The 22,746-nt window shown below is 49.3% G+C and overlaps 1 protein-coding gene across 5 annotated transcripts in view; it reads left to right on the top strand.

Annotated features, from left to right (window-relative positions):
* DNM3 (dynamin 3) overlaps positions 1-22,746 on the top strand; it is a 272,517-nt gene that overhangs the window by 28,663 nt on the left and 221,108 nt on the right. For all 5 annotated transcript variants that reach the window (XM_055121454.1, XM_055121453.1, XM_055121451.1 and 2 more), the window contains exon 2: positions 9,630-9,703. In XM_055121454.1, coding sequence (XP_054977429.1) covers positions 9,630-9,703 — 74 coding nt within the window. The remainder of the gene's footprint in view (positions 1-9,629; positions 9,704-22,746) is intronic.

The following is a 22,746-nucleotide window of genomic DNA, read 5'->3' as shown; positions in this document are numbered from 1 at the left end:
GTCACAATCGGAGATGCTCAGAAGTTACTCCTGGCTTTGCACTCAGGAACTAGTTCTGGTGGTACTCAGGGAACAACATGGGGTACTGGGATCAAACCCAGAAGCTGTGTGCAAGGAGGTTTCCTACTTGTACTGTTGTTCTGGCCCCCAGGGTTTATTTTATTCTTTTTCGGGGGGGGGTGTGTCACACTCAGCAATGCTCAGGGGTTCCTCCTGGCTCTGCAGTCAGGAATCACTCCTGGTGGTGCTCAGGGGACCGTATGGGATGCTGGGGATTGAACTCAGGTTGTCTGTGTGCAAGACAAACTCGCTTCCCCCTGTACTATCGCTCCTGCCCCCGTTTATTTTATTCTTAAGAAAAATCTTGAGGGGGCTGGGGTGATAGAACAGTGTTGCAAGAGGCCAATCCAGTTTAGATTCCCAGTGTCCCATATGGTCGCCCAAGCCTGCCAAGATTGATTCCGTATCACAGAGCCAGGAGGGAGCCCTGAGCATTGCCGGGCGTGGCCCTCAAACAAACAAGATCTCCCCCCATTCCTCTGCACACACACATATCCCCAAAAATACAGGAATAAAACAAATTCTATCCCAGATTGTATTCTGCTCCCTGGAGAATACATTACTTGGTATCTGTCCTGAAGTAGGGACTCTTCTCTTAAAAATTTTTTTTCTAAAATGTGGTGTTCTTTCCGCTGAGCTCTCTGACTGGAACAGTAACCTGCTGTGGCAATTATTAAGAACCAAACATTTTAAGGTCTCTTCAACTCCCTTACCCATCAGAGGACAGAGCATGTTAATTATCCTTGGCAGACTGCCAGTTCTGTACAATCCGTCTGTGGAAAAACGAAAGTAAAAACGCTCGTTATTGTGGGAGCGCCCGCTGACATTCAGGAAGGATAAGCCTTGAAAGCTTCCCGATCCCAAATTCCTGACGTGAGATGTGTTTTTGTCTTTTATAAGCAAGAGCCTGAAATCTGGACAATGGCTTAAAATCAAAGCAGTGACCTGGGGTGGTGTTGACACTGCAGAAAATGTGGCCCCGGCGATAATCCTGGCTACAAAGGGGAGATTGTTTTTGTTTTAGCGAACAAAGACTCTCAGCTCCATCCTTGCCTCGCCCCCAGCTGGTTCAGCAGGTGTTGGCCGCTGCGGGCTCATGGGCAGGTTTCCTGGCTGAATTTTGGATAAGCCGGAGGCACGGGCAGCCGTGTGTCTGTCTGCAGGACCAAACCTTGGGAGATGGATTTCTCTGCTGGTGGAGAGAGTGTTGTAGGTTCTGAGCAAGGGTTGGACACATGAAAGGGCTGTTGTTCCTGGTTTCAAAGCTACTTGTGTTTCTTTCCTGGGCTCTGGGTGAAATTTTTTCTGCAACAGTTAGGTTAAGAGAGGCCTTTCAAAGGAGTGAACTGTGGGGAGATTGCAAGGAGAATGTGACTGCTTTTTCATAAATATCCTTTGTATGGGGTTTCATGGAACGGACCACAGCAAATACTAGAACATTCAACAATGCCTTTTCTGGGGTCAGAGAGGTAACAGCAGATAGGGCACAGAACTCATATTGCTGCAGGGTGAAACAGGTTGGCTAGACAGAAACATAAGCCTGAATGTCAATAGAGGACGAGTCTTTAAAGCCTAGTCTCCAGGTTGAAAATGCAGTGGGCGGTTTGGCATGGATAGAATTGATTTCAGGGGCTGGAGCAATAGTGTGGTACGAGCACTTGCCTTGCATTCATTGACCCCGGTTCAGTCCCCAGCACCCCACATGGTACCTTGAACTCTGCCAGGAGTGATTCCTGAACACAGAGCCAGGAGTCATCCCTGAGCGCCACCGAGTGAGGCCCCAAAGCCAAAACAATATTAGTAATTTGAGGGAGGTTCAAGGCCTGAGGCTTCAAGTGGAGGATTTCTGAGCTGATGAGACTCTGTGCAGGCATGAGACTGGATCACTGGGTCCCTTCACAGGGCCACTGACCACGGAGCTTTCAGATTGGCTAAAGACATGAATGCAGTCACTTGCCTAGTATCAGAAGATTTTAGGGGCTGGAGCAATAGTACAGCGGGTAGGGCGTTTGCCTTGCACGCAGCCGATCCAGGTTTGATTCCCAGCATCCCATATGGTCCCCTGAGCACCACCAGGGGTGATTCCTGAGTGCAGAGCCAGGAGTAACCCCTGTGCATCGCCAGGTGTGACCCAAAAATTAAAAAAAAAAGATTTTAGCTGTCCTCAGTTGCACGATGTAAAACAAGTTTATTCCCTTCTTAGCATACTAGGATTTTTGTTTTGTGTTTGTGCCACTCCTAGTAATGCTCAGGGGACTATGTAGGTTACCAGAAATCAAACCTGGGTTGGCCATTTGCTAGGCAAGCAACATACCTGCTGTATTATCACTCTAGCTCCAGGAATTTCCTTTTAAGTAACTTAAAAATAAATATTAAAAAACATTTCACTCATTGGGGCTGGAGAGATAGCACAGCGGGTAGGGCGTTTGCCTTGCACGCGGCCGACCTGGGTTCAAATCCCAGCATCCCATAGGGTCCCCTGAGCACGGTCAGGGGTAATTCCTGAGTGCAGAGCCAGGAGTAACCCCTGTGCATCGCCAGGTGTGACCCAAACAGCAAAAAAAATAAAATTTCACTCAAGTATTCTACTTTTTATTTGTCTAACAAAACTTTGATGAAAATCAACTCACACCTGGATGGAGTATCCCACTGTGATTTCTCTATTCCATTTCTCATGTCAAATGCCATCTTGGCCACCAATGACCGTTGATTAATGAACAGATCCTACTGGTCTTGATTGTGAATGGAATACTTTTTCTCTTTCCTCTCACGATATTGAAAATTTATGTAGTCACTAGTATAGGGCCAAAGGAGGGGGGGGATCCCCAAATAAATCAGGAAAAATATACTTGTGGGATAAGTTAATAACAGAATAGATGATACATGCGACACCTCTATATTTATTATTTAATGAAGTAGCACACCTATATTAGGGGGAACACAAATGCCAACAATCCTTTGGAAACTCCCCAAAGATCTATAATAAATAAGGTGAAGAAAATTGACCAAGCACAGTACTGGTGCAATGCAAATTGACCAGCAATGGGCAACTGGAACAGGACAGTGCTCCCCTTGCTGTGTTCTTGGTCCCATGCCAGTGAAAGAACCTACCCCTGCCTTTTAGTCCCCAGATACACCCCTGGTTTTCCTTCTTTTTTTTTTTTTTTTTTTTGCATTTTGGGTCACACCCGGCAATGCACAGAGGTTCCTCTTGGCTCATGCACTCAGGAATTACTCCTGGCAGTGCTCGGGGGACCTGAAAGGATGCTGGGAATCGAACCTGGGTCGGCCGCGTGCAAGGCAAACGCCCTCTCCGCTGTGCTATTGCTCCAGCCCCACCTGGTTTTCCTTCTAACTAACATCTTGGGAGTGGAAACCAGAGCTCCTGTTCCCTTCCACCTCGCCAGGGCCGCCAACAGACAGTCAGGACCAAGGACAGTGACCAGCCAGCCTTTCTGCAGTAGGCCTGGGTTCCTTCCTCACCTGGGTCTTTGCTCCCAGCTGTCCTGTCAGAGGGCTACGGTGTGAGAGTCACAGGTCTCCCGTGCCACCCTGGAACGTTTTGGCTGCTGGCGCTAATCCTGCTCTTGGCCAACGAGGTTTCTATGGGCCCAGGGCTGGGAAGGAAATGAGCTGGGGTTTGAGGCAGAAATGCCCCACCCTGGTCTTCTCGGCCCGTGGATCTTTTGGAAACCCCACAGGATGTGACGAGGGGAACAGACCCATTCCTGGCTTCCTGTGCTTGTCTCTGGGGGACAAGCTTATTTCTTAGTGCTCCCATCCCCACTTCAATCTTTTTTTTCCCCTTGCTTTTTGGGTCACACCTGGCGATGCACAGGGGTTCCTCCTGGCTCTGCACTCAGGAATTACTCCTGGCGGTACTTGGGGGACCCTATGGGATGCCAGGGATCGAGCCCAGGTTTGAGGCAAACGCCGTACCTGCTGTGCTATTGCTCCAGCCCCTCAATCTTCTTAATGTGTAATGGATTCACCTGCAGCACAAATGCTGGCATGGAGTGTATCCATGACATTCCATTTAACTGCAGGCAATTCAGTGGGTGAAATGTCCAGTAAGGCTCTTGTAGTGGGGGCAGGGTGGGGGAGGAGAGTCCGGAAAAATCTTGAGGAGCCTGCTCCGTGGCCCAGCGTTGGTCTCTCGTGCTTTCTTTCTCTCTTAGGCAGAAAAGGGAGAGTTTGTGACCCTCACTGTTGTCATTGTCCTGATCTGTGTCTTTCCTCTGTGGGTGTTATGGAAATCTCCTGCAGTGCCCAGGATCACGGAGACCAGAGACACCATATATGGGCATCACTAGGACCCCCACTCTTGGTCTGGTTCTTGCAAAGCAGCTCTCCCCCCCCCTCCCCCGAGTCATCCTGCAGCTCCCCTACCTTCCAACTTTGTCTTCCTTTCTTCTGCCATCTGTAGCCCATTGCTGCCCTTGCCTTGGGTTGAAAATGGTTTGGCAGCTCCATGAACACAGATGAGCTGGGAGAGGAGGTACGAGGGCAGAACAAAAGCCGAAGCAGACCCTTTCAAGGAGTGAGCCTTGAGGAGCCTGACATCCTCTTCTGTGAACTTTGCCAGAATTTAGGCATGGAGACTTTCCTTTGATAAGGGAGCTAAGGAATGCAGATTTGAAAATTGTAGGAAAGTTGGGCTAATTGCCTTTCCTAGCAAAAGTGGGATTCAGTTCAGAAGCGACACAGGGAAAGGAAGTGGGTAGGCAATAGAGACTTTAGGGTTTCATTTGCCTCTGCATTTGTGGCAGCTGCTCAGGGAAGGAACAGCCAGTGATTGGGAAAGGGCAGTGGTTGAGTACCTTTAAGCCGGGTCTCATTTATTCGGTGCATTAACTTCCTGAGCAAACTGACTTTAAGGAGAAGCGAATCGAGTGGATTAAGCATGCAGGCATTACATTCTCAATAGTATTTCCTGGCAGGGAGGACACATTCATTCATTCATTCATTCATTCATTCATTCATTCATTCATTCATTCACTTTATAGATCTCTGACTCGGAAGCGTTTGCATTTAAAATGTTGCAGTGGGTGCTGGGAATATATCCCAGAGAGGCAAAAAAGTACAATCGAAACAACATCTGCACATGTATGTTCATCGCAGCACTGTTTACAATAGCCAGAATCTGGAAAAAACCCGAATGCCCCAGAACGGATGACTGGTTGAGGAAACTTTGGTACATCTATACAATGGAATACTCTGCAGCTGTTAGAAAAAAGGAGGTCAAGAATTTTGTAGTTAAGGCTTTTGTTTTGTTTTGGGGGAGGATCAAACCCAGAGGTGCATAGGGCCTACTCCTGGCCCTGAGCTCAGCAATCACTCCTACTAGGGACTGAGGGGTCTCATGAGGTGCCCAAGATTAAACCATGGTCAGCCGCATGCAAGACAAGTGCCCTATCTACTGTAGTATCTCTCTAGTCTCTGATGTGGTATGTTTAAAGTGTGCCAAATTTAACACCTTGTAACCTGAATTTCAGAAAATAAACATTTTCTGTCTCTAATAAAAAAAAAAAAAAGAATTTTGTAGTTAAGTGGATGGGCATGAAAAGTTTCATGCTGAGTGAAATGAGTCAGAAAGAGAGAGACAGACATAGAAAGATTGCACTCATCTATGGTATATAGAATAACAGAGTGGGAGACTAACACCCAAGAACTGTAGAAATAAGTACCAGGAGGTTGACTCCATGGCTTCGAGGCTGGCCTCACGTTCCGGGGAAAGGTCAACTCAGAGAAGCGATCACCAACTACATTGTAGTCGAAGGCCATGTGGGGGAAGGGAGTTGCGGGCTGAATGAGGGCTAGAGACTGAGCACAGCGGCCACTCAACACCTTTATTGCAAACCACAACAGCTAATTAGAGAGAGAAAACAGAAGGGAATGCCCTGCCACAGTGGCAGGGTGGGTTGGGGGGCAGATGGGATTGGGGAGGGTGGGAGGGACACTGGGTTTACGGGTGGTAGAGAATGGGCACTGGTGAAGGGATGGGTTCCCAAACTTTGTATGAGGGAAGTATAAGCACAAAAGTGTATAAATCTGTAACTGTACCCTCACGGTGATTCTCTAATTAAAAATAAATAAATAAAAAAATAAAAAAATAAAATGTTGCAGTGGGAACCATTAATTACTGATTCATTAGTTTTAATGAAAGTGTGAGTTTGGGGAATAAACACTAAACATGGAACTGAGATGTCGGTAAAAAAAGGAAAAGATGGCACTGCGTTTCCCACAGATGAATTTGTAACGATGTTTTCCAAACAAAATGATAGTGGTATTTATTGGATAGTTAGAAATTATAGAGTAACTGAGAGCTGCGAAATGCCATCTTTTACAAATCTGTAAGTGCTAATATTCTTTGTGTGTGCCAGTAATTTAGGGGAGAAAAGGAAACTGCAGTGGAAAATTTCCAATTAAATCTGTGCATTTTGGCAGAATCACTTCCTTCAGCAGTTAAAGTGGCATTGTAGTGGTTGGCACCGCTCCAGAATTAGGGCCGAGAAGCCCAAAGCCATTTAAACAGGCCCTTTGTGCTCAGCTTGCAGAATCTATGACCTCAGTGCTTCTCAGGGCAGTGTGCGTGGGGACAGTATTAGCCTGTCTGTCCTTCTGCCTCTGTCTTCCCTTGTCCTCTTCCCTTTTCACTTTCTGTTTGGTATTTGCCGACCCGGATTCGGTTCCTTCGTACCTCTCGGAGAGCCCGGCAAGCTACTGAGAGTATCCTGCCCACACGGCAGAGCCTGGAAAGCTACCTGTGGCGTATTCGATATGCCAAAAACAGTCACAACAAGTCTTACCATGGAGACGTTACCGGTGCCCGCTCAAGCAAATTGATGAGCAAATTGATGACAGTGATTAAAGTGACAGTGATTTGCTTCATGCCTAGTGATGCTTGGGACATATTCCTGACTCTGTGTTCAGGGATTCCCTCCTGGCAGGCATGAGGGGGCTGTACGGGGTGCCAGGGATCGAACACATCTTGCAAGGCAGACTCCCTACCCACGGGACTATTACTCTGGCCCCTGGATCTTCCTTTAAGCACTGCAAGTCCTTAGAACAGAAACTGGTAGGAAGGAAGCACCTTGTAAGAATCCGCTCTAGCTGCATCTCCTTCTGTTTCCAATCTGCTGTGTGGTCTCACCATTGAACCCAAGGCCCAGCCCGGAAATGGGGAGTTTCTACCACCTCCCCACATCACTTCGTGCTCTCCACTGAATCTGGCCATCTGGCTGTTGCAGTCTGTCCATCTCCTTTATGCCTCGATAAAGCATCTTTGCCATCTCCCACCCCATGGGCTGGTGTCTATTTACCCTTTTTTTTGTCCCCCCACCTCCCAACTTTTCTCTGTTGGGTCCCCCAGTGATGAAATGACATCTGAGCATATAAAACGCTCTGGGCATTACCCAAGTCCATTTCTTGCCTTCTTCCCCAGATGCTCTCTGGCTCCTTCTGTCTTCCCTTTCCGTCTGTCAGAGTCTGGTGTTCTCTGGTCTCTGGCATCCCTGCGTGAGCCTCAGGCCTTTTCCCCTTTCCTCTCTGTCAGCAAGAGGCTACTTCACCTTGGGAGGTCCACCCTAGGTTTTGTGATAGTTTGCACTTGTCTCCTGGTGAAACCAAGCCCTGGATCGTTGGGTGCCTCGGCTCCGAGAATTAGCAGGGAGCGCAGGCGATGCTGGCTTGTCTTCTACCCGGAGCAGCCGGGAAATGTTTACTTCTGGAACTGATGCTCTGGCCTGCTCTCATTTACATCTACAGGGAAGGGAAAGGGTTCTGTAGTTAGGGGAAAGTTCCTTTCATTTTGCACTGAGGCAGGTGTGTTTTCTTTCCCCTCCCTCTGTCCCTCTGTCCCTCCGTCCCTCTGTCCCTCCGTCCCTCCGTCCCTCTCTCCCTCCCTCCCTCCCTTCTTCCTTCTTTCTCTCCCTTCCTTCCCCTCCATACTGCCTCTCTGGCCCTTTCTTCTTTCTTTCCCTCCTCTAACTCATCTGTTTTCTGTTTATTTGGGGCCTCACCCATTGTGGGGGGCTGCTTCCCATTCTATGGTTGGGGGGTCACACCAAGCTGTGCACCTTGTGGTACAGGGGATCAAATTGGGGTCTTCTGTGTACAAACCGTGTGTTCATCCCATTGAACCATGTATCCAGCCCTAGTGTATTTTTGAAAGAAATAATCTAGTGGTTTGTTATAAGGGCATTCTTCAGGCATATTTGTTCAGGGTCTGACAGCTCAAACAGATGTGTTTCTAGATCTATGTTGTTTTTGTTTTTAATCACATGGTGATGCTCAAGGGTTACCCCTGGCTCTGCATTCAGGAATTACCCCTGGCTGTGCTTGGGGGATCGGCACTGGGTTGGTCACATATAAGGCAAGCATCCTACCTGCTGTATTATTGCTAAAACCCCCAGATTTTTATTCTACAGTTTTGATTTTTCTTTATTCCCTTTGATTATCAGGTTAACTACTCTCATTTTTTTTCATTTTGGTTCACACCTGGCGATGAACAGGGGTTACTCCTGGCTCATGCACTCAGGAATCACTCCTGGCGGTGCTCAGGGGACCATATGGGATGCTGGGAATCAAACCCGGGTCAGCCGCATGGAAGGCAAATGCCCTCCCCGCTGTGCTATTGCTCCAGCCACTACTCTCATTTTTGTTCAGATTTTGTGGGCAAATCTTTGATGCTTTGTTTGACTTGACAGCATTTTGAGTGTTTATGCAAACCATTAAAACTAGCAAATGTTCTAGCGGAGTTGTTAAATAATATTAAAAGAAGTGTGTAATGGTATTTACGTAGAGATATTCAAGAGAGGGGCTGGAGAGATAGTACAGTGGGTAGGGTGTTTGCCTTGCATACGGCCAACCATGGTTCAATCCCCGGCATTCCATATGGCCCCCCAGCACCACCAGGAGTAATTCCTGGTTGCAGAGCCAGGACGTACCCCTGAGCATCACTGGGTACGGTGCCCCAAAACAAACAAACAAATAAACAAAAAACAAACAAAAATAGAAACGTTCAGAAGAGAGACCCTTCTCCCTGGGAGCCCTGGTATCTTCTACTCTATTCCATTGCTTATCTTTGTATCTGTTTTACATGATGCTCTCCTGTTTGGATGATTATGTATTCACAATATAGTTTGAAACCTGGGCATGTGATACTGCCAGATTTGTTCTTCCTTTTCAAGATGGCTTTGATTGTTTGGTATCCTTTGTGGTTTCATGCAAATTTTAGGATCTTTTGTTCTATTTTGGTGGAAAATGTCACTGAGACTTTTTTTTTCCTTTTTGGGTCACACCCGGCGATGCACAGGGGTTCCTCCTGGCTCGTGCACTCAGGAATTATTCCTGGTGGTGCTCGGGGAACCATATGGGATGCTAGAAATCGAACCTGGGTCGGCCACACGCAAGACAAGGTCCTACCTGTTGTGCTATCACTCCAGCCTCCCCCCCCCCTTTTTTTTTGTCACTGAGACTTTGACAGAGATTACTGGGGAACTTGCCTTGTGGGTTTATCATCAGACTTGCTTAAAATGTCCTAATCTATGATTTCTTCTAATTTTTAGGGACTTTCTCCCTCGAGGGTCTGGCATCGTGACAAGACGGCCTCTTGTGTTGCAGCTGGTTACTTCCAAAGCAGGTAACAACAGTCTGCATGTGCCTGGCCAAACTCATCCTGTGTGACTGTTACCCCCGTTCCTGGGAGTTGGGTGCTAGTGAGAGGAGCGATTTTGTGATCACTGCCTGTTTCTCTGCCAAGCTCTTTCCTCTTCCTTGTTCTTTTAATTCCGCTGCATTCATGAAAGGGAAGGCTGTATGTGCATATAGATGTTTGGGGGAGGGTCTCCCAAATAGTGCAGAGGGAGTTGTAGACGGGGAGGTCACTCCTGGTTTTACTGGAGCCGACTCTGTGGGTCTGGATTCAGTACTTGACCAGGTAGTCCATGCTGGGGACCACCAGGCCAGCCGGGTGGTGCTTGGGGGACCAGGCAAGTGCCAGGGACTGTACTAAAGGCCTCTGTGTGTGAGGCATGTGCTCTAGTGCTTTGAACTTATTTTTATTGAATCCCAGTGAGATACACAATTACAAGGTTGTTCATGACTGGGTTTCAGTTATATAGTGTTTCAACACCTGTCTCTTCATCAGTGTACATTCCCCACTACCAGTTTCCCTCCTGTCCTCCCAACCCCCATCTGTCTCTGTGGCAGGCACTTTCCTTCTCTCTTTCTGTCTCTCTCTCTGTCTCTCTCTCTCTCTCTCTCTCTCTCAACACAGAAGAGTTTTAATATCTGGGTCACAGGCTGTGCTCAGGGGCCACTTCTGATTGTGTGCTCAGGATTCTCTCCTGGAGATGCCAGGGATTGTACTAGGAACAATAGCATGCTTTTTCCAGCCCTCAGAAACTTCTCCTTAAAGTGACTGAGAGAGGGGCTGGAGCAATAGCACAGCGGGTAGGGCATTTGCCTTGCACACAACCGACCCTGGTTCGAATCCCAGCATCCCATATGGTCCTCTGAGCACCGCCAGGAGTAATTCCTGAGTGCAGAGATAGGAGTAACCCCTGTGAATCTCCAGGTATGACCCAAAAAGCAAAAAAAAAAAAAAAAAGTGACTGAGAGAGACGTGAGACCCAGTCCTATACCCAGAGGGCGAATCTGCCACCTCTGCTGTTCGAGAAAAGCTGACCTTTTGGTGCATCCTAGAGGGTATAGCTAGAAAGGGCAAAACCAAATCAGCATGATAAGAAAACTTCTCTGCCCAAGGAGATAGCCATACTGCCCAAAGAGTGGGAATCATGAGGCTCAGAGGTTGGAAACATTTAGATGGCAGAGGAGTAGGGTAGGCTCTGAGATGGCCCCCTGGTCACAGACTCAATGGCTCTTCTCCATGACATTCACCTTGAACCCTAGACAAGGTCCTAGAGCCCCTTGGGCTCTAGGATCAAGTGTGGAGATGCTATGAGCCCACGGAGTGAGTGAAGCTCATATTCTCATCTGTAGTACACACACACACACACTCTCACACAGTATGTTCTCAGTTTTACCCACACACCAGTTAGGAAGGGAAATTGTTTTATTGAAGGAATCCTTCCCCAACCCACACACAGTTCCTTTTCCTTGCCAGAAAAAGCTGTCTTTGTCTAATTATCCCCCACAGCAGCGGCTTGTACTATGTACCAGTAGAAGGGAGTTTCTAGGAAAGCCTGGGAGGATGGATATGTCTACGCAGCTGACACCTCATAAGGAGATGTATGGGGGGGGGGGGCGGGGGTGCCACTGTGCCTGTTTGCCTTCAATGTTGTTTTTATTTATGGTGTCTAAGGAGTATTGGCCGGAGCATCACTTATTATTGCATGCTGTTGGAAATAGATTAGTATGCATTTATATTCCAACTCTAATATCCTTTAGACTAGAGCGATAGCACAGCGGGTAGGGCATTTGCCTTGCATGTGACTGACCCGAGTTTGATTCCTCCGTCCCTCTCGGAGAGCCTGGCAAGCTACTAAAAGCATCCCGCTCGCATGGCAGAGCCTGGCAAGCTACCCGTGGCGTATTCAATATACCAAAAACAGGAACAACAGGTCTCACAATGGAGACATTACTGGTGCCCACTTGAGCAAATTGATGAACAACTGGACGACAGTGCTACAGTGCTACAACTTCTTTAAGAATATGTTGTATTGGGGCTGGAGCAATAGCACAGCCGGTAGGGCGTTTGCCTTGCACGCGGCGGACCCGGGTTCGATTCCCAGCATACCATATGGTTCCCTGAGGACTGCCAGGAGTAATTCCTGAGTGAAGAGCCAGGAGTGACCCCTGTGCATTGCCGGGTGTGACCCCAAAAGTAAAAAGAAAAAGAAAAGAATATGTTGTATCACTGTGTATTTCCCCCTGAAAAGGATGAAATGAAATTAGAAAACTCTCCAGTTATTTGAACTTTTTAGATTGTGACACTTTCAGTAAGAAGTTTTTTTTTTTGTGGGGGGACACATCCCAGCAGTGCTCAGGGGTTACTCCTAGCTCTGCACTCAGGGATCACTCCTGGTGGTGCTCAGGGAATGCCAGGGATTGAACCCGGGTCAGCCACATGTTAAGCCAAGCTCCCTACCCACTACACTATCGCTCTGGCCCAAGAGTTGTAATATAGATAATATACAGATGGATGGATGAAGAATTCAGAAACAGAAGAATTAACCATCAGGAAAAAAATCTTAAGTCTGTTTTTTTTTTTTTAATTTAAATTTTATTGAATCACCATGTGGAGGGTTACATAGTTCTCAGGATTATGTCAGTTATACAATACTCAAACACCCTTCCCTTCACCCCTGCCCATATTCCATCACCAACCACCCCATTATACCTCCCGCCCCCTCCCGTCCTCCCAGTCCCCGCCCTTGTAAGTGATAAGTTTCACTTCGTTTACGCTTTATCTTGGTTATAGTCCATGTTTCAAAACATAACTCACTATTGTTGCTAGGGTTTCCCCCCAAAAAAGAAAAGACAGTCCCACTGTCAAGGAAGCATTTGATGGCTCTCCATTGCTGAGAATGTAGAGATATTAAGTCCCGGTGTTTGTTACATAACTTTTCTATTTTTTTCCCCCCTCGTCCCGTGCCACTGAGATCACGCCTGTTTGGTAATCACCACGCTGCCTGACAAAGGGAAAACAAACCAAAAAAGATGGTTATTTCCCGTCATCAGCCGGCGTGGGGCTCTGGCTTAGTTGATAGTCTGGTAGAATGTCTGCAAGCAGTTTCTGGAACCAAAAGTAATACGCTGGTATCGGCCCCGGCTCGAGATTCCACCAGCGTCCCGCTGTTCCAAGTACATAATAATTTATTCCCTTGTATCCCATTCCCATGCCACCAGGTCCGTGTCAGCTTAATGGACATCGTACTATGGTTAACGCCACGCCACGTTTCTTCCCGAGAAAGAAGGATATTTCTTCTTAGCCGGCGTGGGGATATGACTTAGTTCAGTCTATAGAGATGGCTACCACTTTGGTAGCCTTCAATATTTCAGCAAAAGACTTACTATTCTTGTTAGGATTTCCCACCAAAGTCCGACCCGTTAAAAGGGAACCATTTCATATTGGTGATGATTAAATGACAATAGGTTGCGCGGCCATGGCAGCGGCCTCTCAGCTTTGAATTTCTGTATAAAGTCCAGGGAAAGTACAGCCAGAAATTACACGTCGCTACAAACTTTAACCCTATTATGGTCCCCCCAAAGTCCAACCCATTACAAAGGAACCATTTCATATTGCTGATGATCAGATAACATTAGGCTGCCGTGGCCGGGCGGTTTTGGGTTTCTATATAAAGTCCAGGGAAAATTCTGCCTAAAATTCTATCGCTACAATCTTTTACCCTTCAACAAAAAACTTAGTACTATTGTTTGGAGTTTCCCCCCACGGTAAGCCCTGCCAAAAAGGAACATTTACACGTTGCTGACAATCAAGAGATATTAGGTCGCGCGGCTGGGTTTTGGATTTCTATATGAAGTCCAGGGAAAATTCTTTTGGTAATTGCATCACTCGCTGGCAGCGCCTGGGCCAGAAGCTCCGAGCACACAGTTTGGAGGCATTTGGGGGGGCGCCGCTCGTGTCCAAAGTGGTTCAGTTGCCTCCGGGGTCGATCTCGAGCGGGGCCGGAAAGGAGCGTCCCCACATGGCTCTATGCTTAAATGTTGGCCGGCACAGGGCGGATCCGGAAGTCCCGCCCCATCAGCTTTCCCAGGCTTCCTGTAGAGTCTAAAAACCGGCTATTGCCTTGCTGCTTTCAAAAAGAAAGAGTTGAGAGAGAAAAGACCATACCCTGCTGGCAGCGCCTGGGCCAGAAGCTCCGAGCACACAGTTTGGAGGCATTTTGGGGGCGCCGCTCGTGTCCAAAGTGGTTCAGTTGCCTCCGGGGTCAATCTCGCGCGGGGCCGGAAAGGCAAGTCTGTTAAGTAGACAAATTCAGCTGTGTCATTAAGGAGAATCTGTACCAATGGACTTTTATAGTTCTTCCTTTATCATGAAGCCCTTTTCTTAAAGATCTTAAGTGATTAGGGGCAGCCATTTCAAATCCCTCATAAATTCTCTCCAACAAGGGTTCATGGAAGAAGGAAGTTGGTAGTTTAAGTGAAGAGGATGGACTAATTAGAAGCTACACTGGTGGCTTGTGTTTCTATTTTGCGATGATTAGAAAACCATGGAAGAGATGGTAATAATATTTTATGATCTAATTTTCATTTTCCTTTTGCTCTGAAATGAGAGATTAGAAAGGATAATGAGCTTCTGTTCATTTCATCCTGGTTGTTTTTCTTGATTTAAAAATTTTTTTAAAAAATTTATTATAATTATTATTATTTGGTGGGGGGGGTCACAGGCGGCGACACACAGGGGTCACTCCTGGCTCATGTAGTCAGGAATCACTCCTGGCGGTGCTCAGCGGACCATATGGGAAGCTGGGATTCGAACCCGGTTCAGTTGCATTCAAGGCAAGCGCCCTACATGCTGTGCTATCACTCCAGCCCCCATTTTTTTTAATTAAAAAATTTGGGCCGTACCCGATGGTGCTCAGGGATCACTTCTGGCAGGGCTTGGGTGGGGGGGTGCATATGGGAACCTGGGGATCTTACCCAGGTCAGCCACAGGCAAGCCTCACTCACCGTGCTGGCTCTCCAGCCCCTCGTCCTAGGTATTTTCATGTGCAAGCTTGTGTCTTTCAGCTGTGTTTGCACGTCTGTGGTAGGTTTCCTCTGTGTTCCTCCTATCTTCTAGAACATGCAGTCTAACTTCCAATAATATATATTTCTCTTCTTGTCGATTGCACGTAATCCTGATTACACATCAAATGATTCTTCTTTGCCAGCCTGGTATTCGTGGCTGGGTATAGGACTTTGTGGCTTGCATGCTACACTGGATTCTGTGTGTGTTGGTATGAACTGGGTTCTGCTGTGTAGGTGACAGCAGAACTAGTCCTTAGGACTGGCCTAGGATGGTCCCAAGGTAGCCTTCATGATCTGAGGCATCCTTAAGTTCTTCATAGACCTTCTTTAGGCTCTTAAAACCATGAAATTTTGGTGGCTAAACTTTTTCCTCCTATGCTTAGCCCCTCAAGGTAATTCCATCTTCCTGTAAGGTCACAACACCATATAAATTATTCCTGATTTAAAAAACCCAATACTACCCTTGACAGCAAATAACAGCCTCACAGTCTGTGACAGCTAATGGCACTGAAGCACCTCAGAGACGGGAAGGAACATTTGCAGATGCTAGGCAAAGCTCTGAGACGGGGAATAGAAAGAAACTGGTAAAAATTGCTGGAGATCTGACAGTCGAAACCTATCCCACTAAATTTTTAATCGTTGTTCTAATTCATAATGGATAAGGAGAACAGGAGAAGTTAGCACTGCGACGTTTTAAGAATGAGAAGGCTCCAAAGAATGTTCTTGAAGAGCCCCGTGAAAGCCGTGTTCCCCCTCTCCAGCTCTCGGCCCGGAATTCTCTGCTGTCTCTGGGTGTGTTTGTAATACAGAGAGTAACTAACCATACACTCAGGTGTTTAAGATACTGTCACCTCTGGCAGCCTCATGCTGACAGAATGAGATCTGCTTTACTACTCTTTTTTTTTTTGCTTTTTGAGTCACACCCGGCGATGCACAGGGGTTATTCCTGGTTCTACACTCAGGAATTACTCCTGGTGGTGCTCAGGGGACCATATGGGATGCTGGGATTCGAACCTGGGTCGGCCGCATGCAAGGCAAACACCCTACCTGCTGTGCTATCGCTCCAGCCCCTGCTTTACTACTCTTGGCGGTTGACGTTTACCCCCTTCTTTAGAAAACGCGCAGCAGCTTGGGTCAAGGTCCTGTGTGGGTGGATCTCAGAGCAGGGAACTTCCCCTTTCCATCTCCCCCTCTCTGGGTGAACAAAGGATGTGGGTGCCTACCTGGCTATTAAAGCTTTGGGTTGGGGATGGGGTGGGCCATGAGGGACAGCAGGAGACCCTCTGCTTGAAGTATTTGTGCAATTTTTAAAATTATTTATTTATTTTATTGAATCACCGTGAGATAGAGTTACAAAGCTTTAGTGTTTGAGATTCAGCCATACAATGATTGAACACTCATCCCTCCACCGGTGCACATTTTCCACCACCCACATCCCAGTCCTCACCCTCCCTCTGTGGCAGACAATTTCCCCAATATTCTCTCTCTACTTTGGGGCATTATATTTTGCTCCAATTTTCCCACATGGGGCTGGAGCTATAGCACAGCGGGGAGGGTGTTTGCCTTGCACACAGCCAACCCGGGTTTGATTCCCAGCATCCCATAGGGTCCCCTGAGCACTGCCAGGAGTAATTTCTGAATGCAAAGCAAGTAATAACCCCTGTGCATAGTCAGGTGTGACCCAAAAAGAAAAAAAAATGTTTTCCCTACCATTTAAGCCTGCCTGCCAGGGGCAGATGCTAGATAATTTATTTTCCACTACTTATTTTGAATATCATGAGAGTTTGCGCAGCCACAAAAGCGGCCGCACACTTCTGAATTTCTAGATTATAAATGCCTATGTTCTAGAGACATCTCTGTAGGGCACTGATCCATTTTGGGATTCAATTGGGAGTCTCTGGACCAGGGCTGTTGGTGCGCTAAGATGGCGCCGGGAGGCAGATTGTGGGGGTGACAGCCAGGCTGACAGCAGGCAGGGAGCCGGGGAGGGACAGCCAGGCTCCTCTGCCACCATGCAGCCTGGAGATTTAGTCCTGGGGCCCGCATACCTGGGCCTTGCTTGTGGAAGCTCTTGGTTTCCGGGATTCCATCTGGAGTAGGCAAGGAGAGCGTGCCTGCTCCATCTGGAGTGCCCTGGTGAAATTGGCTCAGTATGGGGCCCGGAGAGATCTCCGGCGCTGTGGTGTCTCCTGGGACTCGCTGCTGTGTCTCTAGTATTTGTGCTTTATGCTTTGCATTCTGAAAGCCTCCTGGTCAGCGACTTGCCTTTCTTGGTGAAAGCATCCTTGTTTCCCAGTGCTGTCACTCATTTGGGAAGCAATGCATCTCTTTTCTGAGTTCAAGGTGTAATTTTTTTTCTTTTTGGGTCACACCCGGCGATGCACAGGGGTTACTCCTGGCTCTGCACTCAGGAATCACCCCTGGCGGTGCTCAGAGGACTATATGGGATGCTGGGAATTGAACCTGGGTCGGCCACGTGCAAGGCAAACGCCCTCCCCGCTGTGCTATTGCTCCAGCCCCTCAAGGTGTAATTTCTCGGGCTGTTCCTTCTGCCTGGGATTCCAGCCAGTCTCACCCAGCCCTCTGTTCCCGCCTCCCTCGAGTGCTTCTCACGGCATTCCCTTGTTTAGGATCTCTCTCTCTCTCTCCCTCCCCCCCCCCTCTCTCTCGTCCAGCAATCACTGGGCCACTTGGGTGAGGGTTTGGAAAGCTGGGGATGGAGGGGCATGGCGGGTGATGTTTGTCTACATGCTTCTAGGATGAGTGGGTGGGGTCCTCTTCTCCCTCCTGCAGGCCTATCCTACCCAGCCCGAAATTCAGCGGGTGAAATAGGGTGAATGTCCATAGCACAGGAATATGGCACCCCAGGAAAATCAGTCTATGGCCTCTTTAAGTGAATGGACAGGTAGATGTGTTGACTTCTTGGAAGAGAGTTAATTCAAAGGCAAATCATCAAAGAACAGTGTTCAGCGGCTCCTTTGCCGCCAGGGGAAGTGAGGGGATTAGCGTGAGAGGAACAGTAACCTGTCCCATTTTCTAATTAAGATTCTTTTCTCCCCAGAACCTATAATTTCTGTTTCTCACCATTAATAGCACGGGCTTTGCTGCCAACGTTCCAGCAAAGTACTCTCCTTTTTCACCTTCTTTTAATCGCTGGATTCAGAGATCTGCTTATTACCTCAAGCCCTCAGCTAGAGCGATGGCTCCAGGCTCTTATATAATAGTCCTTTGAGGAAAGAAGGACATCAAAGCTTTCAGATGTCCAGATGACAACCTGGTAGAAATTGCCGTGGAGGGAAGAGCTGGTGTTTTTTAAAGTTTCTCCTAGATATTAGATCCTGGGGTCCCGTGCTAATGGTGTTAGTTCACATTTCGACGTCCGAAGCTGCTGGGCATCTTTCTGACAAAGGCCTGCTGAGGGGGATGTTTGCTCACATCACATCAGGAAAGTGGCTGTTATTTTCCCTTTGTAACGAAATGCTGCCTTTACCCCTCTGCTTGGTTGTTATTTATGGTTTTAGAAGTTTAGGCCCGAGGCTGAGAGATAGTACAGTGGGTAGGGCACCTGCCTGGCACGTGGCCACCCCCTGGCTTAGATCTCCTGCTCTCCACGTGGTCCTCGAGCCTCAAAGCAAAGAAATTAAGAAAAAATAAGTTTAGGCCCATTATCTGGTACTCTCAGTGATACCAAGTATGGGAGCTTTCAAAAGATAAGACGGGAGGGCTGGAGCAATAGCACAGCGGGTAGGGCGTTTGCCTTGCATGCGGCCGACCCAGGTTCAATTCCCAGCATCCCATAGGGTCCCCTGAGCACCGCCAGGGGTAATTCCTGAGTGCAGAGCCAGAAGTAACCCCTGTGCATCGCCAGCTGTGACCCAAAAAGAAAAAAAAAAAGGTAAGACTGGAGCCGGAGAGCTAGGATGGGTTATGGCACTCGCCTTGTGTGCAGCCGACCCTGGTTTGATCCATGGCAACGCATGGTTGAGCATTGTTAGGTGTGGCCCTGGAAGCTCCCGAGCACTGCCAGGGTAGCCCAGGGCCTCCCTGGCACTTGAGAACCTGAATAGCACCACATCCTCGGGCCTCACATTGGACCACTGGTCTGGCTGGGTGCCCCTCACCCTCCTACACAAAGATGAGAACTTGACTTGAAGAAGCACAGGCTGATCTCCGGCTTGATTCTGTGTTTTTGTTGCCCTCCCGAAGCCCCCTTTGTCTCACCTCATTTGAACGAGCTCCATCAGAAGGCACGTTCCCAGTCAGCAATAACGCCAGGAAATCTTAGCCTTGACAGGAAAAGTCTCCCGGTAAAAAGCTCTGGACCCCTAGGAAACTTTCATCTTCACTTGCTCAGGAAGTGTGGAACGTGAGGCTGAATTTCCTTATCAGTATTCAAGTCTCTTTCCACCCAATCCAGCTCGCAGTTGAAGCCCACATCCCCAATCTGTGTGGGTATCCCGCCCCCACAAGTGGCTCCAGGTGGGCGTAGCCTGGGATGGACCCCGCCCTCACCCGCAGACCCCAGGGGGGCAGCAGTGTTTGGTGCCCGATTTCCTGGAAGCATGTTCCTCCAGCATCTCCTGTGGGCTGTCTGCTAACTCCACACTCTGTGTCTCCACGTTCTCCTGAGTCCTCATTTCCTGGAACCCTAAAGCTAAGATCAAGGATGGAATCAACTGGAAATTATTATTTATTTATTTATTTTTTTTGCTTTTTGGGTCACACCCAGCGATGCTCAGGGGTTACTCCTGGCTTTGCACTCAGGAATTACTCCTGGCAGTGCTTGGGGGACCATATGGGATGCTGGGGATCAAACCTGGGTCGGCCACGTGCAAGGCAAACGCCCTCCCTGCTGTGCTATCGATCCAGCCCCTCAACTGGAGATTCTTAAATGGAGTCACCAAAGGTGGAGAATGAGAGGCACGGGCTGGGGTTGGGTAAGCCACCTAACACAAGTAACACCAGATTTTATTTGAAAACCCATATGCCTGGCGCTGGAGTGATAGCACAGCGGAGAGGGCGTTTGCCTTGCACTCGGCCAATCTGGGTTAGATCCCCGGCATATCATATCATAGGTTCCCCCAAGCACTGCCAGGAGTAACTCCTGAGTGCAGAGCCCGGAGTAACCCCTGAGCATCACCGGGTGTGACCCAAAAAGCCAAAAAAATAAAAAGAAACCAAAACCCCATATGGCTGGTGAGGAATGTCACGGCGGTTTAATTGTAACTAGCAAGAGCTGTTCCTGTGTGGGTGGTGCTCCCAAGCATGGCTCAGGGGGCCCAGGGCCCCCTCCTGGCAGATCTTCTCGAATAATGAAGTGCTTCCGTTCTTTTTTTATTTTTATTTTTTTGCTTTTTGGGTCACACCCAGTGATGCTCAGGGGTTATTCCTGGCTTTGCACTCAGGAATTATTCCTGGCGGTGCTTGGGGGACCATATGGGATGCCGGGGATCGAACCCGGGTCGGCCGCGTACAAGGCAAACACCCTCCCCGCTGTGCTATCGCTCTGGCCCCAGTGCTTCCGTTCAAGGACCCGATGGTGCAGTGCTCAGGGGGCTTGCAGGGCTGTCGCTTGTGGTATTCGGGGGACACTCAAGGCTCTGCCTGGCCTGGCTCCTGGGGCTTCTCCCGAGTGCCTGGGGGAAGCTCTGAAACTCTGGTGGCATCTCCGTCTGGGACTCCCAGGACCAAGCCTGGATGGCGGGCACCCTGGACAGCAGCGCCGCGGCTGCAGGTGGACTGTGCCACCATCCCCTCCTCTGCAGCCAAGACCCAGGTCAGGGTGCGTGCTCCATGCTCCCAGTCCTGGCGTTTCTGGAGGGGTTTCTCCCTCCGCAGTCAGAGGGGGCCGGCTGTGGAGAAGGAGCTGCCATCTCAGGCCTGTTGGGGCAGGGGACAGGGAGTCCCAGGGCCCCTGCAGGCCACCACGCAGGGCGAGATGGGGATTGGGTGGGGGCGGGCGTGATCCCCCCTCACCACTCTGTTCCTGTTCTAGTCCCTCCTCTGCCCTCCTGCTGCCCCTCCCAGAGCCCCCTAAAGAGGAACCACAGCCCGGAAGCCACAGAGGGAGTCTCCTGAGAGAGTTGAAGCCCCACTCGGTCCCCTTCTGGGGGTGAGGGTCCCCACATTCAAGGGAGCAGTCTATGGACAGGGTGGGGGGGTTCTCTCTCTCCCCTGGCCTTCCTGCCTTCAGGAACATTCTCCTGACGATGTGGAAAATGAGAGCTCAGTAAATGCTCCAGGAATGGCCTGAACAGACCTGACAGAAATAGTGTCGCAGCAATGGGTGTGGGGTGCGTGTGACTTGGAGGAAAGTCTTGGTTGTGTTTCTTAGGACAGATGTTCTGTGTTGGTTTATTTTGGGGCACACCCAGCATGCTCAGGGCTTACCCCCTGGCTCTCCACTCAGGAATTACTCCTGGTTGTGTTTGGGGGGACCCATATGGGATGCTGGGGATCAAACTCAGATTGGCCGAAAGCAAGGCAAGCACCCTGCCCACTGCATCCCTTCATTTTAATTTTTTTAAATGCAAAGATGATTTAGAATTTGCCAGCTGGACTCAGCTAAGATTATTCCAGTTTTTTTAGGGGGGTCTCCCAAAGGGTGCTCAGGAGACCTGGGGGGTGTGGCCTCTCCCAGTGGTGCCGTTTGGTCACACCTGCAGGGGTTCCTCCTAGCTCTGCACTCAGGAATCACTCCTGGAGGTGCTTGGGGGACCCTATGGGATGCCAGGGATCGAACCTGGGTAAGCCGTGTGCAAGGCAAATGCCCTCCCCACTCTCCTTGCTCAGGCCCCCAGAGCCGGCTTTTCAGTGTGGTCCTTAGAGCCAGCAAATTAGTGGCCCTGTGATGTCATCTCTGAGGATGGGATCCCCACACCTGTTTGTAGGGGAGTTCTGTGCCCACCACACAGTCAAGGGCGACCATTTGGAGAACTCCAGCTCTCAGACTCAAGGTTGCGGGGGGGGCTCCCTGCACGAGCCCCTTCTTTGCTCCTTTCTTCACCTGAGCAGGCTCTTCCCCTCGGAAGGGGGAATGTTGGAAATTCTGTTTTTCATTTGTTGTCATTGTTGTTTTGATTTGGGGACCAATCCTGGCGATGCTCAGGGCTTGCTCCTGCCTCTGCTCAGGGACCACTCCTGGGTGCTCCCATATGCGATGCCAGGGATTGAGCTGGTGTTGGCTTGCCTGCCAGGCGCCTGGAGATGTCTCAATTCTTTTTTTTTTTGCTTTTTGGGTCACACTCGGCGATGCACTCATCCTGGCTCATGCACTCAGGAATTACTCCTGACGGGGCTCCGGGGATCATATGGGATGCCAGGACTCGAACTCAGGTCGGCTGCGTGCAAGGCAAACGCCCTCCCCTCTGTGCTATCGCTCCAGCTCCGACATCTGAATTCTTACAGCCACACTGTGCTGTTCACAGCTGTCCGAAAGGCTGCCCAGACGTCAGCCCTTCTCCTCCTGCCCCCAGTGGTTTGTCCGCTTCTCACCTGGTGCCACCGGTGTGTGCCACAAGGGAGCCACGGCAGAGCAGTCGTGTCGACAGGGAAGCGAAAATAAAACTGGGCGGTGGCTCTGAATTCCTCGGTCCTCCTCTGCCTGGCCCGCTCCAACGATTCTTCGACAGAAGCACGTTGTCTTAACCTTTGCTTCCAATGCAGGCTAATTTTAACACTGGGCAAACAGGAAGCCGTTTCAAAAAGCAAGACTCTTGTTGTGCTACACGGAAAGCCAATCACGGATTCCAGCCAGCCAGGCACGGCTGTGCACAATAGGGTGTGGCGGACTGGTCCGAGGTGGGGGTAGGGGCCTAGAGGGTGCTCAGGACTCTCACACCCCCTCTACCTCCCGTTCCCACCTGGCGGCTGAGAAATCCAGCCACGGCCTGCTTCGATGGTTCCCCGTCTGGACGTCTCCACTGGCCAAGCCCATGAGCCCACACCCCTGGACATGCGGGAAATGCA

Source organism: Sorex araneus, chromosome X (genome assembly GCF_027595985.1).
Source record: "Sorex araneus isolate mSorAra2 chromosome X, mSorAra2.pri, whole genome shotgun sequence".
Lineage (NCBI taxonomy): Eukaryota > Metazoa > Chordata > Mammalia > Eulipotyphla > Soricidae > Sorex > Sorex araneus.
The sequence above is the reverse complement of the archived record's forward strand: the minus strand, read 5'-3'. Positions and strand labels throughout refer to the sequence as shown.